Genomic DNA, 26,025 nt, shown 5'->3' on the forward strand with positions numbered 1-26,025 from the left:
AGAGTTCAAGAGGGCTATACCTGCATGCTAGCGCGAACACACACACGCACACACACACACACACACACACTTAGAAACGCTAGCGCTAACTCACAAAGAGATAAGGAGCCATTTTGGAGCAGTAAAAACAGTGGTGAGCTGGCCTAAAGTGGTACACGTGTCTTCAGCTCTGAGGTCTGACATATGGACTACATATGGACATGTTCGTAAACACTGTTAATTAAATTCACTAAACTGTGCATTTGTTTGCACACAACATTCAACTGTCTGTAATTCTGACAAGTGAAACCATCACCAACCACTTATTCATAGGGTGTATTTCTATATTTAGAAATGTGTGTGTCTTGCTCAAGGACACAACTATTTTACTGGTGAGATGTCCCTTATTACCTGCTTCCTACCATGCAACTTTTTAGCAAAAAAAAAAAAACTCAACTCAACTCAAACTGGAACTCAAATAAATCCATGTTTTTGTTTTTCCTTCAGCTATAATATTCCAAAGTATGGAATAAAAAATACTTTCAACTGAGAAGTCTGAAGAATTGTTTTTTTAAAATGAAAAAATAAATAAAATAAATCATTTTCTTTTCTATTTCCTCCTAAAAGTTAATTGGTGTTGCTTTAACTTTGCTAGTCTGGGAGAATGGAGAAGTCTGCATTGGAGTCAGTTTTGTATTTTGCTTCATTATTGCACATAATCCTTCATATCAAACCATGATTTAACCCTAATACTATTATAAATTATCTGGAGAGATTTCAAAAGCCGATTCAAATCATGCCACCGCAAAAATATTTCTCTTCACCAAATCTCATGACATCAGTGTGACTTTTATTCATGGGCAATTTATTTCATTGAAGAGAAATTTAGGGGTTTAATCTAAATGGACAGAAAAATGTGATAACGTTTAGACACGGATTTAACTGTTCCAAATTATTCATAAAGTTCTTTCCAAATATGAAAAAGCATTGCTGTGACATGACCATAGATTACTGAAAAGTGCTGATATTCAAAGCATCAACAATTTTGGACAGCAAATCAGTTTCTTATTTTATGCTTTGCCTCTTCCATTCTGATCATAACGAAGCAATAGTTCCGTAGTACGATACATCATCATGAGATTTAGTCTTCAGTCCATACTTAGTAGTCTTTCTCACTGTAGTCCTGGTTTCATTCTTGTTTGGTCTAGTTTCAGTCGCCAGGACTGGAATGTTCAACAGTATGGCATTATACTAATCTATTTTGTATTTGTTCAGTTACAGTTGTTTTTCTTGCTCTAAAATGTGAATTCTTACCATGGAGAGCATATGAGATCGATACCACACAGTGGGCAAAACAATAATATTTCCAAGGAGACAAGCAAATGGCAGACCTTCCACCAGAAAATTTACATAGTGTACATTTAATTAATGTTTTATCCCTAGTCAATTTGGATTTGGGCTCTAGTCATTTATAGGGTCTGTATTACATATTGCAAGGTAGATGTTAAGTTAAAAGCAAACACATACAGCATTTTGATCTTTGGAGATGTAGAGAGCCTATTAATGCAAGATTACTCAAGTGTGAATGAAACAAAACACTACTCCAGGTATGTTTTTGAGGAGGTAAAAACATTATAACATGTCTTAAAGCTTACAAGAGTCAATTTCATGGAATGTAGAACCTTTAAAGATTGTACTAACAAAATATTTTCTAAGGTGGGAGCTTAGGTTAAAAAGCTTTTCTATTGCTCCATTGTGAATATCCAAATTTGGTTTAGCGGAAACTGTATTATCGCTGCACAAATAAGTATCTGGGCGTGTTCGGAACTGAAAGCCAACCGGTGGTCACATCTTTACACAGCGTAAAAGTTCATGTTTTACTGCTGAATCCTTGAAGTGTTTTTTTCAGAGACCTGCCCAAAACCGTCAGGGGTTCAAAGTCCTGGTCCAAAGAGCTGCAGATAAACAGGGACACACCTCACAACACAAAATGTCCGTCAGTCATTAACCAAACCCCAAACTGCACAGAGACAAAGGAGCAGGAAGAGGACAGGGGGCGGGGACACTGAAAAATACAACATCCACATTCTTGGTATAGTACTATGCATATTGAAATGAAACTTGTAGTGTTGTCAAATTTTAAACTGGATTTTGATACTAAGAAATAGACTACATACTCAATACTGATTCCGATACCACAATGATAATAAAAAAGACCATTTCTTTAGACAAGAGAATTTGATTTTCAACATTAAATAATAGTGCTTTCTTTTATAATACCATGTGGCCTTATATCGGTGTAATCCCTCAGTTGTTCAAGTATGTCCTTTTCATTTCATACTATACTCTATCATTGATAACTGCTCAAATGAGTTTCAATACTAGTTTTAGTATTGGTTTGTATCAATTTTTGATACTTTCAACAACCTTAATTTAAATTTATGTATTTCATTACTGTGCCTTGATGCATTTTCAGTTTGTGAATTGCTGTGCACTGTTTTGTAAATAAATGAAATTGAAAATTAATTCTACAGTTTCTCTAATCTTTGTTAGTGAATGGGTCAACAAAATCAATATACTTTATTATATGTCTTGATGCTCTGTGTGTATTGGTCAAGGTTAATGTTTCTTCAATCACTGGGCCTTACAAACATACAACATACAACATTTTCTGTCAGTACAAATTACATTCACTTTTGCATCAGTAAAACATAATATTATCAATCATACAGGTTTAATTGTTGTCATTTCAAAGCACTATCTCGTAAAATCAATTTTCGATCTGGTTTCAGATCTGGTAGACTTGGTTCCACCTGCTCACTTGAGTCAACACAATAAATCTGAGTGGACTTTTCCCAAAGCACAAAGGCTCCACTGTTGTTCAAAACGGCCTTAAAAATATGGGACAGCAGCAGATAAAAGAAGCAATAAAAAAGATTTTCACATTAAGTCTTCAAATCTGGACAAAGCAAGGGAGAGATAGTCACTGGAGCCAGATAAACTATTCTTATTCTTTTATTTTATTTATTTTTCCTAAAATTGTGAAGTCATAGTGCATACGTCTTTGGCCAATTGGCTTATAGTCTATACTTAGAATTCTAGGGGGTTGTTCTGCTCTGCTCCTTTATCTTTCTGCCTTCAACTCATTCATTCATTTTAACTCATTCCACAGATCTTCAAATACAGAAACACAGTGGTTGTATTGTCTGGTTCAAATTTATCATCAATTTCATGATTTTGTTCCAGATTAACCACAAACTCTGCATTTTGAGCAAGAGTTTTGATCTAAGGAGCAGCAGATTTACACATTGATCATCACATTGAGCAAGTTGACACCATCCTAAATGTGGCATGTCCCCAAACTAATATGTTATTTATAAGGGAAGCCCCATCTCGTTTGTAAGGGGGTCCTAAATACATTAACAAAATTAGCATTTAAAAAAACAAAAAAAACAGAAGTCAAACACAACACACAGACAACATTCACACTATACAATACAAATCTCTCTGAATTTATCATCCCCACACCTATATTTATGAATTATTGAAAAGCAACTCTATGTACAGCAGAAAGTACATAAAACAAAAAAAAATTTTTTTTATCAAAAACAGGAGCAGGATATTTGTAAGTATCTGGAGACTGACACCTTAAAACAGGCGGATCAGTGTAATTGATCAGATTGAGGAGGGGAAGTAGTTCCATTCATTTGAGGCTTTGAAGTTAAATGCTCTGCAGCCATAATATCCCAACATGATGATAAAATGTGTGTGATGTGTAAAATGTATTAAAGATGCACTATGTAACGTTTCTTGTGTGTTTGTCTCAATGGAGATTTTATTGCTTTGTTTGGAAAGTTTCACATTCCAAGCAAAGTTGTGTTTTGTTTCATTCACATATGTCTGAGAAAAGAACACACCAAAATATGCAGGGTTTGTGTGTTAAATATGTGAATGAAACAAAACACAAAGGCACATCAATTAATGGTGTTTTTAAAGCTAACAAAATAAATTCTTTGACAAACTTGCATTTTTACTGTGAACAGGGTTGCCTCTCCATTGAGCTGACCTGTATGCCTCTCCATAGATCTTACCAGGTGATGCTACTTGGCATCACCTGCTTGGATCTGCAGAGATAAATACATTTAATACCATAGCGTGGAACATTCCAAGCAAAGCAACATCTCCATGGAGACAATCAGATGCCTCTGAAGTGCTTTTTCTTACCGAGATGATAATTTAGTTGAGGCCATCATTTAAAGTCCAAAATACCATGCCATAAAACAAGATTAATACATCAAACACATTTCTGTAACTAAGAAAAGTCAAACTAAACCAAATTTCTTAGTTTTTGAGTTGTTTTTCAGCCGCGACCTTTGAACCAGGAAACGTTTGTGGAGTGTTCTTTTTAGCGGTGATGATAAGGCGTTGGAGGAGGGGACATGGGCTTGTGTTACCTCTGGGTTTATGCTGAGACTGCGTTCTGCTGTGCTCACCTCAGCTCTTTCCCCATATCACTACCTCCCATGTGCAGAAGACACAAAATACTGTACAATCTGATGATGTAACCACGGACAATTTGGTGCGATATTGTCATGGTACAGTAACATCATTGTATTTTATATGGAAAGTAAGACTGCAAGACCCAACACAATTACATTGAAATTGCAGTCTGAATGGTCACAATAGCATATCGCAAATACTTTAATTATTTAAAGGGCCCATACTATTTTCTCATCTATTTTATAATGTTGTTTCCCATATGTTTAATATACAAGCCACTGTTCCACCTTGTGATGTCATGTGGTAACACAGGAAGTGTTCCACTGTGTTTTTAAACTCCATACGCCTTCACTAGAATTATTTGGATAATTTCAGCTCTGGAATTGCCAATCTCTACTGAACTAAAGGTAAAAGGTAATGCTAAACTACCGTTTCATGATCACGTTGCCATACCGGCTTGTCAAAGCCTGATCCCATCAGATCTCAGAAGCTAAGCAGGGCCGAGCCTGGTTAGTACTTGGATGGGAGATCACTGGGAAAATCAGGTGACACAGGGGGGTGCCAGTCATAAAAAACTGTTGTTGTGTCCTTAGGCAAGGCACTTCACCCTCATTGCCTAGTATGAAAATGGTGTGTGAGTGATGGTGGAGGTCAAAGGGGCTGGTGGTGCAGATTGGCAGCCTCGCTTCCGTCATTCTGCCCCAGGGCAGCTGTGGCTAGAGTAGTAGCTTACCACCACCAGGTATGGAGTGAATGAATAACGCTTTGTACAGCGTCTCTGAGGGTCCAAAAAAAGTGCAGTATAAAACTGATGCATTATTATTATTATTTTATTATTCAGAAGGTGGAATGATTTTGAGCATTGGAGATGTAGACAGACTAATAATAAAGGGTTACTCAAATTCTAGGAAAGAAACAAAACACAAGGCCAGTTATGTTTAGCTGGTCAATAGCTTGTTTTGCTAGAACTGGTTTATTTTTTTCTCACATTTGCTTAGCTTTTTTTAAATGAACAAAGAACAGAATAGATTTGAATAATCCAACCACAATTTCATCAATCTTATTAACTTAACCATGTACTGATGATTTGAAAACAGCAGGCCAACAATTTTCTGTTGATGATCCTTGAGTTAGTCATTACAAATCAGGACTGTTGCCATAGTGATTAACAATTTAAAGCAAAATATTATATCTTTGGATAGGGTAGGGATAAGTCCTCAAAATGTTGCATATAATAAAAAGCTGAACTCATGAATGTTTGGACCATGACATTAAACAAAAATAATTAAGTCTAACATTAGTAGATTTTAGAGGAGTAACTCTTTTGAACATAACATATAACTGATACAGAATTGCTATTGCTCCTGCACCCTTTCTGAGAGAAAAACATCGCCACATTGTACAATCTGAAAACGTCAGTGTGCAAAGATGACGTAGGATTTGAAAATGGCCGTATGCGGCGGAGGAAGACCAGAATCCCTTGAAGAGCGCGAGAGGGCGGAGTCTGAGCGGGTGATAAAAATACAGTTGACATTTGTCCCATGGGCCAAGCAGAACAGTGACCTTCAGTTCAGTCAGGGCTCAGGGCTAACACAGGGAGACACATGCACAACTGGGCCTGTCCCAAACACTCAACATGGATACCAGACACTCAAGGAAATTCAAGAAATTCAGCTTCAGGGCACCATTTTGAGGACTTTTCACACTTCTAAAGATATAATATTTTGTTTTTGATTTTTAATTGCTATGGAAACTGCCCTAACTTTTCATCATTCTGAAACCCAAAGCTAAATTTGTTTATTTTCATCAAAACACTTAATTTTCATTTAGTTTCATTTATGTCCTAGTAATTAGACCTGTCACAATAATTACAATATTGACTTATCGCTCAATATATGAAAGCTGGAACTATATTTTTTGGGGGTCAGAATTGATAGTGTGTACATTTTTTTGCAGCACTGGGCAATTTGTGGCCATTTTCTGGCTATATGATAAGATTTAACCCATAAAAGTTTGAATTATGAACTTGTATGATTCATTACGGATGCAAAGTAACTACTAAAGTGTTTCGTCTCTTAAGTTATTATATGAGTGGCTTAAATTTGTTTATCATCCATATATTCTTCAGCATTTTCTTTGCGTCCATGAAAATGTTATCCTTAGGTTTCAGAATAAAAAATGAGGACAGGTGTCTTAGCGATTAACAACTTAAAATATCATATCTTCTGGATGGGAAAAAAGTCCCAAAAATATTGCAAATAACATCAAACTGAAACTCACAGATTCCTTTGCCTAGATATTTCCACACACTGTCATTTACCAATCATTGATTCCACTTCCACTAGGCTAGTTTACAGGTCAGATCTACGGAGCAGTGTGCAGAGAGCAGGCCCTGCTTTTTTTTGTTGTTTTTAATATGAGAAAATAAAACTGAATCGTAAATCGTGATTGATCAATAGAAAGAAAAATATTGCCAAGCCAGACACCAAGGACACAACAGCTGTATATGGTTGTATGGTTGAGTCATAAATATCTATGGCAACCACTGATGAAAAACAACTAAATAAAAAAATAAATAAATAAAAAAAAAGAAAAAATCTATTTGAATATTGAGCTTATAACAATCTCATCTCCTTCTCTTGCCCTCACCTCCCTCCACTCATTCGGCCTCTTCACGGCTACATTAAAACCTGTCTTTGATTTCTCTGCTCTCTCAACATCTCTTAAACCGGAGACGAGACTAAGACCAATCCTTCGTCTCTCCTCCGCTTTCAATCTTGAATCTCTTCAGTATTTTCATTTGAGCGAAGAGCCTCCTTCTATACGCGCGCCTACACACTCAGACGAATGGAGGCGTACAGGGAGACCGAGCTCGTGTCATAATTTCTGACAGCTCGCTCAGACCTGTCACTTAGAAATCGTATTTTTACAACGTTAATTATTCTACGCTTTAAGATACGTTTACAGGGCTGATTGCGGCTGTTAACGTGATATAATGATGGTTGACAATGGCGCGTGAAACGTTTTGAGACAAATTGTGCGTGGGAGTGGAGTGTTTGGAAAGAAAGTTGTTTAAAGTTATTAATCTCGAAAATCTTTAAATCAAGAATGTATAAACATGATCTTAGCATTTTAGTTCTGACATTTTTAATTTTTTTATTGTAAAAAAATGGGAAAAAACATAAATGCATACCTACCACTCATGCTATTTAAGCAATTACTTTATTGCAAACCTAACATGTGTTTTTAATTCACAGTAGTGTATTAGTTTTGCAATCCAGAATTGAATCTTATTGACGTGGTAGGGCAATGCCAATGTCCAATTTTTATTTATTTTATTTCAGTGTAAATTTATATTTTGTCAACCTGTATTTTTTTTGTGTTACCTCAACATCTACCATATAATTATAATCATTAGTTATTAATTCTGCCTTCACATTTAGCATATAATTTATTAATAATATTAAATTAATATTAAAGGTGCACTGTGTAACTTTTCTGGTGCCGTTAGTACTCAGTTTGCTTGTGGATTTGCTTCACTATTTTTGGTTATCATCTGGAACACTCCCAAATCATAGCACTGCTGAAAACCTGGTCTACCTGGTCTCAACCTGGTCTAAAACTGGAATAAACATGGTCAAAACCTGGTCTAAACCTGGTCTAAACCTGGTCTAAACCTGATCTAAACCTTGTGCAGACTTGGTCTAAACCTGGTCTAAACCTGATCCCAATCTGTCTACACCTGGAGCAGTGTTTACCAGAGCCACTCCTTGTGCAGTCAAAGTGAATTCCTCCAAGTTCAAATAAAGACAGGCTTTGTGCTCACTTAGATTTAAGCCTGAGATTTGATCAAGTTTGACTTAAAGACACTTTGGGTTTTAGCTTGTGAAGTGAGCACGGTTTCAGATTTCAGATAAGACCATGTAAAAGAAAGGGGAAAGTTTGAAATTAGATTGTGCTCGTCATATCTTAGAAGTAGACAGAAGTGCAAGAGCAATTTTCACCTAATAATACTGTCCATCACAAATTCCAAAATATGTAATTAAGAAATAATAATAATAGAAATTGTTTGTAATCTCTAAATAAAATAGTGACGTCATCTTCAATTTAGATTTTGACACGATTATAACAAAAAGGGCAAGCCTTGGGCACAAAGTTGGGCTTCAAAATGATACATTTGGAATATTTATAGGCATGCAATTAACCAATTTTTGGTTATTCAGCACAATGGTATAATTCAGAAATCCCTTGGTGAGCTACTTGGAAGGGGGTGGAGAGCTACTGGTAGCTCCCGAGCTACAGGTTGGAGACCCCTGGTTTAGACCAACAAAGGAACAATTGTGTAAACTAAAATCGGGGATCTTAACTAACAAAAGTGGAACAAGTTGATGCAAAGCATAGTTGTAAAACATTATTCCATGTAAGCAAAGAGAAAAACTAAAACAAAATGAATACAAAAATACTGAATAAATGCATTGAATATGTTTAATTAATTAATTAATAATGTTTATATTTAAAGGTACTAGGAATATTGTCAGCCATTTCAGTTTTACATTATCAGCTCATGAGCTCCTGGATTTAAAATGCATTGTTTTGGTGCAGCTGTATGATTAAAAAAGTAGAGAGAACTAGTTTGATTATCTTTTTCTCCTTTTGTGTAAAAAACCCTTTTCAGTTTGATTCTAATCTAATGAGTGAAAATTAAGTGACCAAAAAACTAAACTAACTAAGTTTTTTTTAAAAATCCCAAAACAATAAAATTCCTCTACACAATTACTTGCATCATATTCTGTTTGTGTTTTATGTAGGCGTTGGATCCCACAGGTGCACTCTGGGTAATGTAGTTCCTCAGTGTGGCAGCGGCGGCGGACAGATGGCTGCCTCTCAGAACAATAGAGAGAGGTAGAACCCGGAGGACTTTGCACAACAAATGACATGGAAACAATGTAAACGATCATTTGCAATTCAAAAGACGAGTGCGTCATGGCCACGAGACATACGAGGCCAGAGGAGGGACACATCCAAAACAAATTTAGGTTCAACTCACGCTTTGCCCTTCACTCACAACAATGTCAGATAATGGGGTGGAAGAGCCAGTGTTAACCTCCTATTCATGAGATGTGAACCAGCACTACCTGCATTATCAAGGCGTTTTGCATGAAGGCCAAATTACTAAAATACGTTGTGATTATTCTATTCAAATGTTTAAGATAGCATAGCCACTTCTTTCATTTCTATGGTATTGGGGGTGGGATTCAAAATATGGCCTGTAGGAAATGTTAGTATTGGTCGTGCAGTTGTGTAATTTTTCTGGTGGAAGTTTCCGACACCTGCTCATCTCCTTGAAGATGTTATTGCTTTATCTGGAAAAATCCCCCAGTATGGCATTTAACCAGGCCACCAGAATAAGTTACAGGGCAGATCTGTGTAGAGGGGGGGTCTTTAAGTGTAAGGTATTTTTGAAAATTTAAGTTTGTAGTTTGTTAAAAACAGGATATATAAGTTAGATGCCACAGTGTGAAACATTGCAGACAGAGGAATAAAATCACAATGGAACCCGAGCAGGTATTCATGCTCCCTACTCTGTACCATATATTCAATGTTCTTCCTCTGTATCATATATTCTCTATCTTTATCTCTTTACCATATATTCACTATACATACACTATAAGACATCTCAATGTGAAACCTTTCTTTCCAAACCAAACTCAACTAACATGAGCTCTCCCTCTGCTCATTCCTAATCCTATCCTTTGTCTATGGAGTCACATGGTTCTTTGTTGTGTACAGTTTCAGATGGAGGTCAGATGTTAATGGTGCCTTGAGGCTAAACATGCTTTTAAATTCATAAAACAACAAAGTGATTAAAAAATAAATGCTAGTTAAACTTTAAAGAAGGGCCCCAGTTTTTCATAATTGATCAGGAATTTTGTTCTCCACAGGCTGCAGTAGGTCAACCTGATGTGTATGTTTGTGATTTGAGGACCTATACAAACTGCCTTAAGATACGTTTGGGCAAATAAAGAGGCATAGCTTCCTCCACTGATCAGAAGTCTAACCCACAACCTCCTTACTGAGAGACCAGAGACAGGGTAACCACTCTGCCACAGGGAGGAAATGCGCACTCCATTCAGAGATCAAACTATCATCGACTGTCAATTTGAACATCTCTGCAATGTTCTCCAGCAAAAACTAAGGTATCAAATTTGAAATAACCACAACAAAACCAGGACTAAAACAGTTCTAAAGAAGATCTAAACCCAGTCTAAACCAGTACTAAACTAGGTCTACACCAGCTCTAAACCAGGTCCAAAGCATGTCCAAGCCAAGTCTAAACAAGAACAGAAACAGGTCTGACTAAAACAGGACAAAATCATGTCTAGAAGTCAAATATTGTATATGCAAACTTGATTTCAATTCTAAAGAACAGACTTCTTGATATCAATTATGATACCCAAATTATGATTTGAAAAGCTCTTTTTAGACATTATTGTAATTTTCAACACAAAATAATAGTATTTGCTTATTGTACCATGTAGAAAAAGGTCGCATTTTATCCAGTTATGTGATTGTTTTTTTCAGTATTGATACTGGCTCTAATCTAATTCAATACTAGTTTTAGCATCAATTAGTATCAGATTTTTCGATATTTGTGACAACCCTAATATGCTATGTTGTAGTGTTGTAAAACATATTTAGGAAAGATAAAATACTGAAATTCAAACTATTTATAACATTTTTCCTATATTTCTGTCAAATGAGTATCTAGTTCTGATATGCATTTGGGGTAATGATTTTTTGACAATCCTACTGTATTATCTGCATGAATTTATTTACTATGCTCTTCAGTCTCCCCCCAGCACTCACATACAAAGTACATACTCCCAGTCATCTCGCTTTGGACTTTATTTACTGCTTCTCTTAAAGGAACGGAGCATGAAAAATGTCAAATTGAGATCATATGAGACACATGACCCACTACATGTTTTAAAGCCTGTTTTTGTCAATCCCTCCATTGTAAACAAATACCAGAGATCATGGGATGTGGCAATATTTCTTGTGCATTTATTATTAGACAATATTATCTGTAATATGTGTGAAATATGAGGCTGAATATGAAAGCAAAAGTAGAGCAACTAGTACATGGTGTAAGTTGTAGTAGTAGCAGTAGTAGCAGTAGTAATGTACCATAATGAATGTCGATGTTGTATGTGTGTATGTATGTGAAAATAAAAGTCTGCCTTTTCAACTTTTTGTGTTTTAAATAACGCTGTTTTTATGTGAACCAGGTTTAAATAGAGTCTAGTAGCATTTGAAAAGACAACATGACACCAATGGCAAAAATCATGTTCTGAATGATCAAAGAAATATCTGATAAAATACCACATTGAATATTGGAAATAAACCACACAAAATGAAAACTTCAAAAATCACATCACACAAAACAACTCTTTATCTTAAACGCTACTATTCAATTCACTTCAACCATGAACTCAAAAATCAATTAAGCCTCAGTATAAAGCAATAAAATACCACCTCATCACTTAAGAGTTTAAATGTGGCGTGCAAATATGGAAAGTTCTGTTCAAATCCACTTCACATGACACAACGCACAACAAAATCTGTCCTCTATAACTTCTCACACAAAACACTGTCTGAGAGAATGGCAGACTTTCCAAGAATATGTAGAAAAAGTAGAATTATAGTACAGGGCTTAAGATTTACTTTATATATATTCAATAACAAAAACAGTCAAGAAATTCTGAACTAGGACAAAATAACAACAAAAACAAGACTAAGGAAAATTAATCCAGATCTAATATAGTCAAAACAGGGCAACACACTACTTTTTTGGGTGGCATTTTAGGTTACATGAGTCAAATTAATGCAATGAAATCTTATGATGTACTCTATTCACCAAACATTGCAAAAACAAATCCCAACTCATTTTAATTACTGATCAGAACAAAAGCAACTAAAAAATAGCTTTCCAACATTTCATATTTAAGGTAAACAAGCATTAGTTCAAAACAAAGCATACTACACGTATCACAGATAAAGAAATGAAAATTGGTACAGAGCAGTGGGCGTATACCAGGAGAAAACTGGAGTTAATTGGCAAAATGGCATCTTGAAAATAAGCACGAATCATTCCAAACACAACTTTGGGTGAGTAAATGAGAAGGGCAAGCAACTATAAAATGATTAAAAGCTCTTAGGACAACTTTAAATTGTAGTTATAATGCAGTGTTAGTTCATATTGCGCGATTTTCTCAGCCCTTGATTTTATGATGGTGTCCTCTGTTCCAAAGTCCTCCCGCCCCCTCCTCTTGCCCTCCTCCCTTTCCCCTACCCCTCCATCCTGTTTTTATCCCAATCTGGTCCTGAAGCTGAAACTGGATCTAAGTTTAACACAGGGCTCGAATGACGACTGATTTCTGTTTGCGGTGACCTCTTCGGATCAGATCGCCCCCATAGACTTTATATATACATACTGCAGATAGACTTACTATATGTGAACAGGAAAAGACAAAGGAGCGGCGTATGTGTCTTTTTTACAGCGCTCACATGACCCACACTTTTATGGTCCTCAAATGCAGCACGAAAATCGCTTATGACAAGTTAAGGCTATAAACAGATAGGAGAACATAGTGATTGTGTTTAAAGGCATATTGCAATTAAAGGATTGAATTGCAATATAACTGAGTTGTTCTAATAAAATAATAAAAGTAATAATAATAATACTAAAATAAACAAAATAATTAATATTTCATACATTCTGTGGATTTTAAAGGTGTGCTATGTAACTTTTCTGGTGGAGGGTCTGCCACCTACTTGGTCTCCATAGAGATTGTATTACTTTGAATGGGATCATAAAAATAACACGGCAGGCAATTTTAATAATAATAATATAAACATGAATATAAACATTGCTAGAGGCTGGAAAATTAGCAAAAATAAAATAACAAATAGGAGCATTGGTACATTTATTCTTTTTTTTTTTTTTTTTACATTTTGTGATCCATTTGACCTTCTTCTCCGCTCATTCATAATCATATCCATCTGAACAAAGATAAAAGCTTTAACCAACTTTAACATCCACCACATGCCAGCCACACCTGCTCGCACATATTATCACTGCTCTTATATTAGCTTCATTAGCTTTTGTTTAATTTTAGCTTACTACTACCTGCTGTTTGCCAGGTTTTTAACACCTCAGCAATCTTTTAAATTCACACCCAATAATGAGATCCTCCCCATACAGTGTAACAATATTTAATATGAGCTCTGGAGGGATTCTAAACACTGTATAAACTACCATTGGCCTCCTTCTGAGAGTGAGAATAGGCCTTTTACATGGCACGTATATAGAGGAGTGGAGGTAAAGTAAAGTGTAATTTTATCATTAGCAGAAAACTATAGGGACAAAGGGAGAGGAACAAAGGAGGAGGCCTGATACGATAAAGATAAGTGGAGTCTTAGACAAAAAGGTAAGTCAGTTTGGAAAATAGAGTGAAGAGACTTGCATTTAACTAGGTATTAAATTATGAAGCAACGCCACATAAAACTTCTGAACACTCTCCGTAGAGATACATTTTGTACCATACGTTGACATTTCAGTGAAGACAAAAAAGTGAAAAATACAAATTAGATGTGTGAACATGCAAGCCTGCTCAGAGTAAGGACGCATATTATTCTACATCTTTAGAATAATAAAAAACTCCTCACTTATATTATACATTCTGAACAACCTAATTATTTACCAAAATGAACTTACACAACTTTTAGAGACCAAAGCTTTTGCCGCCAAAGTGATGCTAACAACAACTAGCATGCTAACCGCATACTTATTATGAACCTTACGCAATATATCTGTACAGGCGCAAGATCAGTTTTGGTCAAATATAAATCAGAGACAGGTCTTTTAAGATTGATTATTTGTTTATAATAAGAAAAAAGTTGGAAAAAATTGAAAATGGACACAATACAAGTAAAAAAGTGATCTAGCAGTCCTTATATCTCGCACTGCCAATATCTGACTTCAGATTTTACAGACTTTTACAGTGTAGACATAGACATACATAAATACAAAGCCTTGATCACTGCTCCTGTCTGCTGCTCCAAGCTGGGCGTGTGTGACAATTATTCACTGTAGACAACACTACCCCTAACAGACTCTCTCATACAAAAGACTGCACTGAACCCTGGCTGTAGCTCATTCAATTCTGTTTTTCACAAATCCCTATAAGGGCCATATATTATACATTTACATCCCAACTGTGCAAAATAGACAGCCGCACCTTCTGGCGTTTTGTAATTCAGTGCCAATGCAATTTTTTCACTCCTCACACCCCCCCAAAGAGCCACCAAGCCCCCATTGGACCTGCTTCTGGCTTGGGCTCATTCATTTAGATGCGCAGTGGAGCTATGGTGTATATTTACGAGCGGTTTGTTGGCACTAAAAGACTGGACTTCTGCCACTCTCGCTCCCTCTCTGCCCCTCGCCATTAAAGTGCCACGCCGTTTTGTTTCAGCGCTCAAAAGGAGTGAAGAATTAAGAAGATGAGAAAGAAGTCTCCGGGGAAGTCCATCTGTGAGCTGTATAGGAAATAAAGGAAAAGAAATAAGACGGAGAGAAAGGGTGAAAGAAAAGAGGAGAGAGAGAGGAGAGACAGATCTGAAAACAGGGGAGATGAGGGATGAGAGTGGAGAGAGAGAGGAGGAAGGACAAAAGAAAGTGAGAGAGGAGGAAGGAGGAAGAGAGAGATAGAAATGGGAGAGATGAGGGAGGAGAAAGGAGGAGAGAGAAGGAGATAGAGAAGATGATTGACATAAAAGAGAAAGACTGGAAAAAGAGTGACAGGGTGAGAGTAAGAAGAAGAACAAACAAAAGAGAGAGATTGTACTAGTACAGAGATAGCAAAAACTGTAAACAACCACTTCCCATACAGCATGCAATTGTAAACACATCACCGGGTCTGTTTTTATTTATTGTTTACATTTATGTTTAATGGGGTACTGGGACATCACTCAATAGGAAATTTTGTGAACAGATGTATCTAACATCTATAATAATTATTACAGTAGTCCTGGTGTAGTCCGGGTGTAGTCCTAGTTTAGTTCCATGTTTATCTGCCATGTATTTGGTCGTGAGGATTAGAAAATCTCCAAAACAAAAATGCAAACTTGCACTTCAGCTGCAACAACATTAATGGAAACTACTGCATTCTGCTGAGTGTATTTCACAATGGACCAACATATGGTCAGTCACTATAAACAAACATTAACAGCCTTATGTATTATGTTCCTCCAATGAAAAACTTCTAATTGACTATTTACCTTTCCTTTGCCAAGTTTTTTCTCAGTTGGTTTTACATGAGAAAAACAACTGTAATGTCTAGACGGTTTCTTTGCGGTTTAAAAGCTTTTTTTTTAGTTGGGACCATTAGCCGCTGGTTCCTGCTGCGCTACCGGTTAGCTAAGCAATCACCTCACCCTCGCAGCACAACCCTTTAGACGCCAATTTAGCCTCTGCGCGCTCGAGCTAAAACGTGCCAGCGGTGTGCCTTTAATTGCCGTAGACTAATAATGTTAACCTTTTTAGAGTGCGTTTGTAAAATGAGAAGGAGAGATGGAGGGAGGCAGAGACAAGATGGTGGAGTGTCACTAAAATATGGGCAATTCTCTTCTAATGATGGCAGGAATTTGGCATTTTGAGAAGGCAGTATCGTTTACAAATTGGTATTGGATTTGAAATAGCAGAAAGTGCTGATGCCACACTCTCAAATGAGGAGCAATAGCATTCACATACTAGAATCTGATATCATAATTTTTGATATACGACAGAGGCCTTTATGGGAAACATCAAACATCCACAAATCCACAAATGTTGGACCATAAGTTATTATTTGTTCGAGATTACGTCTACCAACTTGACATATTAATATTATGGCTTTAAGTCTTTTTCAATCACATCACATCTTCGAGGTTGAATAATGGAACCACTTTCTGAAGATATTGTGTAAAAAAAAAAAGTGTGTATTTGTGCTGTCAAAGAAGATGCTGAACTTTGTGCCAGTTTTTCTTTCATGTGGATAGTGCAGTAAATACAGAAATACTGACCATAAACAAAAATCCCCAAACTGACAATCTGACAATTAAACAGCAAATTCCTCCATAGAATTCTGACCGGTCCTCAAGGTCAGTTTTAAAGTAAATGTTGTGATATAAATTAGGTAATTATGTATTTTCACCAAAACATATTCAAAAGAAAGTTCACAAATGTTCATTTATATTGAATATACAAGAACCATTATCCCAAGCAACCACACCACAAAATCATCTTATCAACAACAGCAATTATGCATATCTAGAAAATTCAATTATTTTACTCTGAAAATCAGTAATAGTGTTTAGATAATAAATATATGAACTGATTTTGTAATTCTTTTTATTTCACTACTACCACAGAAAATGTTGACCATATGCAATGAAAATTTCGTCGGGATCAATAAAGTATCATCTATCGATTATAATCAATCTGTTGATAAAAAAAACAGGATTACCAAGACCATGACTCAATCAGGACTAAATAATAACCACACCAGGTCTAAACAAAGACTAAAGCAGACCAATGTGAGTGCAGCCTGCTAAAGAGACTAAAATGTGTTTTGCATTGATGGACATGGCAGACAGCGCCTGAGTGTGTTAATAGATGCATTGTCTCCTGTGGACTCATCACAAATGCAGATGTCTCCTTCTGAATAAATGATTACTGAGTGGCCTAATTATCCCCCGCGCTCAACCCGACCACAGCCAACCTGCTTTAGCATTAGCAACACAAGCTACGTTATTATTGCGTCAACGAATGGGTTAGCTACATTGACAACATGGAAATAATATAACATGACATGAGGGTGAACATATATTTGAGTAGGGCTACAAAGATTAATCTAGATAACTGTGATTAGTTGACTATTTAAATAATCATAAATCATATTTTGATAACTGTTAACTTATAAATACAGACAGGTGTTTTATAACAGAGACAGTGACATTAATAAAACAATAATACCAGATTATTTGTAAATATTCTATATATAGAAGCCTTCAGTAATCATATCTCAACCTTTATTTGACTAAAAAATACTCCCTACAATGGAGGCATAGCCAGACTGGACAGCACTAGACTGGAATGGACAGCACTTTTGGGGGTTCATGTCTTGCTGGGTCCTCTACTGATGGTCACTGAACTTCTCCTGTGTTAGAACTCCAGCGTCATGCCTCTTCTCTTCAAATCTCGGACTACTACAATTTATTTTGTTACATCTACATTTGAGTACATGCGAATACAATAAACAATAAGCAATGTATTTAAATGACTTCAATACAATGTATTTAAAATGACTTATACATAGAGATCTGAGTGAATTTTAAGTGGAACTATAACAGCAAGTAAGGATTGCTAATATTAATATAGAATAGAGAGGTGCTGACACGCACAAACAGGGACAGGGGCCAAAAAATGTTGAATCAATTACATGGCATTTCCCCCAAAAAATATGCAAATGGGAACACTAATGTTGAATCTGATCATTAATATTAATGACAAGTTCCATTATCCCATTATATCTAACCTACCACACCACAAAATCAACATATTAGCAACAGTAAGCCAAGCATTTTCCTTATCTTACCTCAATTCAATATCCGCCAGGGCCAAGAGATATGATTTTCAGTAGTAATATGGAGTGACAGTGATGACCCAGTCATTACAGAAATTTGACAAAATAATGTTACCACAATCCTGCACCTGCTACCTGCATTCTATGTTATAGATGTCAAATATAGTTCATTGCCAATCACTGCACATTAAAGCAGGCATACGCTAAACAGAAATCAGAAAAAACTAGGAGAAATATGTCATTCAAAATATAATTTCCAAACAACAACGGATTTTAGGTGGGGTACACACTAGAGGTTGCTTAATTAATAGACAGATTTGTATCACATTCAATCAGTACAAGGGACACTTCAAGTAGGGCTGTATAATTAATCAAATCAAATTGAAAACGGTGATCAATATGAATCGTGATACATTTTTTGCTTTATCTTCCAGTCACCAATTCATTCCCCTAACACAGGATGTTGGGAGCAATTCAAACAATTCCTGTCAAACTCACCCAGGTCCACATGTTGAGAAACACTAGTCTCCTGTAGTCGTATTCAAAGCATGCCTGAAAAGGTTTTCTATGTCATCCATGAATGTTTGAGTAATCCAGGCCCTATTCAAACTTCCTTATGGCTAGCAATACGCCTGCCCACAAGCCTATGTCACCCATGCTCCTGTACAGCCATTTTTCATGAATATACAAGAACGGGATGTAAAACAATGCACTACAACTTCACAAACTTGGTGTGATGTGCAGTAGTTTCATTAAAAGGATGCATGCTGTTTGTGTTGTGATACCGCTGTGAAGGGGAGCAAGGGGAGTGTCAAAAATAAAACATTTGAATATGCAGTGTTTGGCGAATATAAGATTTTCAAAACAATCAAAAATCAAAATGTTAACAAGTAATACCCCAAAGACGTGTAATATCCCCTCTTTAACCTTATATTCAGCCTTAGTTTTTGATCCGCTGACAGATTAAACCATGGTCCAGTTTTCACACAACATTCAAAGCTGCTCATTTGCATGAAATACAAATAAAAAAAATGCGATGATTTGCGAGTGAAATCGGAGCTATCCCCGTGGCCCCCATACAGTGGATTTAAAACACATAATAGAAGGCTTAGTGCGCGTTTAACATAATCACGCTTTTTTCATTGATTTTACCATCATTAACCACTGCTGCTATTGCTACAGGGCTCATACGCACATGTTCTTATCTGGTATTGTTCGCCGCCTTATGTAGAGATGTGGAGAGGTGCAACTAAGGAAAATGGAACCTGGGTTATAATAATCGGGAAGGGGCAAAGAGAGGGCACGAATATCCACAATATATGTCTGAGAACATATTGCGTAAGTGTGTCAAAATCTATTAATTAATACTAAAATTTGTATCTAGATAAGAACAAGTATCAATACTGGAAGAAATTACATAAATAGGACAAAATTTGACCTTCTCTGAGTAGTTTTAGAACAATCTCTTTGAAGTCAAATCTGAGCACTAACAAATTTCAAGATTCCTTAACTGCCAAAAAACTCACTTATGCACAACAAAATGATTACTGATATTTGGGTGTTTCAACTTGACTCTAAACATCAGTGACCAAAAGATTCTGTGATCAAAATTCTTAAATGTAATAACATTTTTATTTTTGAACAAAATGTAAGGTATTGTTGAAAATTTCTGAAGGCCCAACATTTTAATAATCCACTTACCCATAGGTATGGAATTAGTGAAGAAGTGGGCCTTACTGTTTTTCTATTTTCTTGACAAATTGAAGTAGAATATTGTCAGCACTTAAAACTATGTCATACAAAATTTTCTGAATTTGAAAAGATTTTAGCCAGTATTCATATGGTACCAGGTCAATTTTACCATATACTGTAGTTTTTAAAGCCTAAGTCTGAGTCCGACCATATGGCGCTGACTGAAAACCATTGATCTAAATCTTCTTCTTGTAAAAAGGTTGTGACAGTCCTCCTTATGCTACTGTATCCTGTCTAAATCTGTCTCCTACTCCCCCTCTGCTCCGATCACAGATTACCAAACACACATCACGACTTCTTTCACTAAAATGCCTGGCGCATTCTCAGTTTTTCATTGGTCACATATAAGGAAACCAGGCCAGCGCTGTCCCCTGCATATAAAGCGCTCGGGTGGGTAAGTAGGTGAGAGGGCAGCCAACGCGCAACATCTGGACGAAGCAACGCATCCCAAAACAGCCTTATAACATATAGACCACGGCGATGGATAAACTGTATACGGAGGAGATAAAAGCAAGATTAAGAGTGACAGATAGGGCGACTTGAGCATGCTTAAATCTGCAGCCAAAGTTCAATGATGACTAAATCCATGGGTTAAATCTGAAAGACAAACAAACTAATGCAAAGAAGCTAGTGATATTTGTAATTGTGGAAGCGCTTTGCTTTTGACAACATGCATCAAAATCATTAATTGGTGCAGGAATAGTGTAAAACAGGCATGTCCAAACTATGGCCCGGGGGCCAAATGCGGCCCTCAGACAAATTTTTCTTGGCCCTCAGGCTTCCTGGAAAATTGGCCCAAATTACCTTGCATCAATTAAAACATAACTTTTTACTGCAAGTTTTTGGAAAATCTACCTTGATAAAGCTGATATTTCATATTTTGTGTGTGGTTTTGAGGATCTTAGCATGAATAAAGACTGATGGATCATTCTAACATGTTAAACATGCACATATTTCAATTATTCACTGTACTGAGCACCAGTCTATGGCCCTCAATTGGCCCTGTGTTTAGATATGTGGCCCTTGATGAAAAAAGTTTGGACACCCCTGGTGTAAAAAATATGCCTCCATTTTAAGTAATTCTGGTAAATACTTTCACAGCTAAATTTGTTGTTATGAAAAAATGGTTGTCAAAACAGTTTCAATATTATTTAGGATCAAAAGATGATTTTCCCAAATTTTGAAATGCAAGCTTATTTGAAGCTCAGTTGTGTTAAATAGACTAAATAAATTCAAATAAAATGTGTGTGTAGTATTTAGAATAATATATTTACAAAAACTGGGTCAAAAAAGATTCAAATGTAAAAGTAGGTTGCCTGATCAATAACCACAGAGAAACAAAAGAAAATGTAAAATCCATTGTTTGGTCATGTGACTTTTGTGTTGATGCTGCCATCTTTGTTGGAGCAAAGCCAAGCTATATATATAAAAAAAGAAAAATGATCCACCAGCGCAAGTAAAGGCCAATAATGAAACAGCTACTAATAACATAAAACTACCGGTAAACATCTGAAATCAGCTAACGGTGTAAAGGAAACATGTCTGATTTTTCATTTGATTTGAGTTCAATATTATCGGACTAATATAATTTTATTACTAAAAATCTGATCAAGTCAACCAAATCAATATAGGTCAATAGATTACAGGCAAGAAAATGTATTATAGTAATCACGCTTACCTGGGAGAGCAAGAACAATAACTAATTTACCAAAAGTGTTCTGATCTTATTAAAACCATGACTGAAGGATCAATGTGCAAATGCTGTACCAAAAGTCCAAATTGCACAACTGTAACGTGGCAGGTGAACGCCTTCCTTTTGGGAGTGTTTCCTTTCAGAGCCCTGGTTATCTGTAGCGGTTTAGGGCCCTAAATGTGACTGTGGAAACGTGTACAGGAGCGCACGCGGAGGTTAGCGGCTCATGGGCGAAGAGTGCTCCATAATCTCGACATAACATCGAGATGGAGCGATGTAACCGGATTAAAGCGAGCTAATGAAACGCGCCACAAAAGATGACTGGATTTGGACAAGGGGGCGTGTGCTCTGGGGAGGCAGCGGAGATACTTTACTGTACACACAAGAGGGGGGCACAATGACACGAGACAAAGACTGACACTGCGCGCGCTCCAAACAGACACCGAGCGCTCCTTGTGATGCGCGTTTCAACAAGTCTCCCTCCTCCTTCTCTCCTCCAATCACCTCCCAAACCTCGCGATGTTTAACCCAAAACACAACCTGCTGCCTCCCCGGTGCCTTTCCCCCTCAATGCAGCAATGCGCGCTCTCAAACTCTCAGCCCATATCCAGAGCGCGCTCCCGCATAGCTCCAGCCATACTCCATACATTACTGCCCTACCCCCTCCGCTTTTTTCGCTTCAACCAAAAAAACTAAACCCTGAGGCGCGCGCGTACACACACACCACAGACACTGGCACGAGCACGGGCCGGCCTATAGCGACATCTCTGATTGGCTCCAGCGCAGCTCCATGCGACCACGTGACGCGCACTGCTTACAATAAATAAACAGCTATGGGATAATGTACAGAGATGGCACCGCGGTCCTTCCTGCTTTTTGGCCGAACCCAAATCGTTACAAAATCACGATGCCAATAAAGTTACAGCCCTTTGACATATCAATGCAACCCCGATGTGCAGTTTAGCGTGCGCCTATCGCCAAATCACTCCGGTTACATAGATTGTAATGAAATCAATGGCGTTTGAGTTTAGGTTTTAGGGCCGTAACCCTTTTACGCATAACGACAACGCGATACTTCAAATTTAGGCTGCCGTCTTTAAATCCATAAAGAGGTGCATCTGTCATCTGACAAGTGTAAAAGCGATATAAAATGTTTAATGCTGCCTTTTCAAACTCAAATGCACACATTATAACACGATCGAAAGAGTCCATCATTTACATCAAAATAATGACATCGCCGTAAATGACAAACGTATTAATTGGTCAAATAAAGTGCCGCTACATGACCGCAGAAAAAGTATGAGCTGATTGTTAAAGTCTACAGACTTTGCCATTGCGTATGTTTATGGAACACTGTGCCACAATAATAGAAGCCCATCCCCTCTGAGCACGCTGGTCAGATACAGCCATGGATCTCGCTTGACATTGCCAACGCAAATTTACTTGTTTTAACTAAATCTTGAACTCATCCGGGACAGTGGACTTGACAGTGAACGGGACATGTCCCAAGGCGATGGTCCAGACCTAATTTCCCGGCCCCGGTCCTGCGGGAGGCGGGCGTAACCAAACATGACAGCTCCGCTCTATAGCTGTATGCGCCTATAGCTTTACCACTGGACCTTATTCCTATAGCTGCTCAAGTCCGGACAAAAAACAGCCAAAATACAGCGGACAGGGCTCCCCGCGAGCACCGGGGACCCCCCACACACGCGCACACGCACAAGGCAGAGCGGGCTTACCTACACAGTGAATGAGTTTGTGCCTCCAAGAGTCAAGTTCCTGCCGAAAGCCGCGCCTCTCTATCGTGCATTGCTGCCTTTTGCACAGACTCGCCATTTTCTATCGGCCCCTCCCGTGGGCGCGCACATACTGCTGGGTGCTTCCCCGCGCGCACGTCACCGGCGCGTGTTATTGTACGGCTGGGTGGAGTGAGATATGAGCGCACGGGGCTGCAGCATCCCCCTTTACGCAGACCGAAGCCCCCCGTTTAGCGTTCAGCCCACCCACCCACCAGCGTCAGAGCAGCGGCTGGAGAGATGTGACAGGACAGGAGAGGGTCCGACCCGGGACAGACCTGCACAAGAGGGCATTTATCTTAATTTAATTACAGGTCTTACACTGAAACTGCTCCTTTTGTGCCATTTAATTAGATTAATTTGTTTAATTGTGGAATGACAGTTTCACCAATACTAGGCTACTATTTTATTATGACCTCAAGTCTCTGTAATAAGAGATTAGTTTTCCTTGTTTAGTCAAATCCTAGTTTAGTTCTCAATTACTGAAATCTTTTAAAGGGATTTTTCAACATCCAATGCTTTTCCATCCAGTTTTGTTGTATTTGTATATGTTAATACTAACATAGTAGTAGTATCATATAATATTAGACACTCCCCATAGACTCCATTAATAAATCTGAATAGTTTTTTCTGTATACCTGGGTTTAGTCAAATCCTCCTTTAGTCTCTGTTACATCCTTTAGTCTTGATTTAGTTGTGGTTTGGTCCCAGTTTAGTCTAAATTTAACACTGTCTAGTCCAGGTCTAGTCTTAGTCAAGTCCTGGTCAAGTGCTGGTCAAGTGCTGGTCTTGTCTTGGTTTAGTCCTGGTATAGTCGTCCTTTAATCCTCAGTTAATCCATTAGTGACAGTTTAACTTGAGTTAGTTCCAGTTTAGTCCTAGTGTAGTCTTGGTTTAACCTTATTGTCCTGGTTTATCCTTGTTTTATATGGACCCAACCCAGGCTCAGATCTGGATGTGGGTCAAAGGTCATTAGAAGGATTTTAACATGCTGGAACTCAGAAGCAGCATTGTTCCAGCTCATTTACTTCCATCTATGCACAAAGAGACACTGTGACTCACGAGACTAGCCCAAAACAGGGCTTCACAGAAAACAAAATTACTATCACATTTGAATCTCTACTAACTGATTTTAACTTATTAGATCATGGTTTTTGGTGGTAAGTGGATGAAATGTGCAGAGTTAGTTTTTTCTAGAGAAGCCTGATATGGCAGTATGTAACAATTCTCAACAATAATTCCATATTGTACAGGTTTGATTGCTATTGAGGAGTTGCTTCCAGTAGTCCACATCAACTCAAAACCTGCTCTGTAAACATACAATAACACTTTAGAACTCATTAAAAATGTATGTAATTCCTCACGTTACTGGCCATAAGATTGCCCAGTCTGCCACTCTCACCAAGAGCCAGGCTCAGATGTGGAAAAGGGTGCCCGGTGCTAGAATGCAGTCGCCCACTTCTCCTGACAGGTTGACCCCTCAGAATTGATGCATGGATCAAATGGAAAAGAAAAAAAAAGTAAGTATGATCAAAAGTACTATTAGAAATACTTTCTATTTGCATTATGTCTCCCACAATATTGAGACTGTGATTAAATTACAATATATAGTAGGACTGCACGATATATTGTAATTTAATCACAGTCTCAATTTGAATGGTCATAATTAGCAAGTGGCAGCAGCTGCAATTATTAAAGAAACATAATTTACACAAACACATTGTATTAAGCAAAAACCATGTAGTTAACACTAGAGCCCGACCGATATATCGGTTGGCCGATATTATCGGCTGATATGGGCAACTTTAGGCATATCGGCTATCGGCCGATATGCTTGCTGATAGGGGCCGATATTTCACGTGGGCATGTTATACCTCGTTATAAAGCTTAGACTCTACATTCTGTTCATTTAATCCAATTTATAGACAGATAAATGTCCTAATATGTGGCTCCACATCAGTATTTATCTACGGAGTCATTTGTCTGTGTGTGTCCATACTGTCCCTGAACACACCACAGAGTCGCGTCACTCACGTGTGTTTGTTTACACCTGCAGACACATATCCAAACACTGAGATTATATTCTTTTTACGGACAATCGGTTTGAGTCTGGATTAAAAGGACATTTATTAGTGCAGATTTGTGATGTGAGGAGGAGCCTGTATGAGCGGTGAGTGTTGGAAATATGTCGACTTTGAAGCTAGTTTTTGTCATTTGTTATGGGTTAGCTGCTGTAGCTCCCGCACATAAACAGACTGTTTTCTATTGGTCTGTTCTAAAGTGACTATATTGGCCGTATATTTGCTACTGGACCTGCACTGATATGTAAATGAGCTGTGAATAGAGGTGTGAATTAAGACATTTGCGCATATAATTAATTACCGCGGCGCGCACGTATTTACGGCTAAAGGCTAATAGCGCTACTTTCTTTACTAGTTATGGGTCCGTCGCGAATGAAATGACTCTTAGAACCGGCTCTTTGAAGGGAACGACGGGAGCCTGATCCTTATTGGGAGCCGTGTTTTCTCTTTCTCTCACTTTTTTTCAATTCACGCCGCGTGCAGATTCGTGGTTTGACAGCGGCAGCGGCTAAAAACGAAACTTTGAGAAATTTGCGTGT

At 37.6% G+C, this 26,025-nt stretch overlaps 1 protein-coding gene across 1 annotated transcript in view; it reads right to left on the minus strand.

The window, feature by feature from the left end:
* Positions 1-23,457, minus strand: part of lcor (ligand dependent nuclear receptor corepressor) — a 90,835-nt gene extending 67,378 nt beyond the window's left edge. Inside the window, exon 1 of the mRNA XM_055158390.1 lies at positions 23,349-23,457. Coding sequence (XP_055014365.1) covers positions 23,349-23,445 — 97 coding nt within the window. The 5' untranslated portion in view covers positions 23,446-23,457. The remainder of the gene's footprint in view (positions 1-23,348) is intronic.
* Between the last annotated feature and the right edge of the window lie 2,568 nt (positions 23,458-26,025).

The sequence above is a fragment of the Boleophthalmus pectinirostris genome, unplaced genomic scaffold (genome assembly GCF_026225935.1).
Source record: "Boleophthalmus pectinirostris isolate CB_2022bp ecotype Guang Dong unplaced genomic scaffold, ASM2622593v1 HiC_scaffold_22, whole genome shotgun sequence".
Classification (NCBI taxonomy): domain Eukaryota; kingdom Metazoa; phylum Chordata; class Actinopteri; order Gobiiformes; family Gobiidae; genus Boleophthalmus; species Boleophthalmus pectinirostris.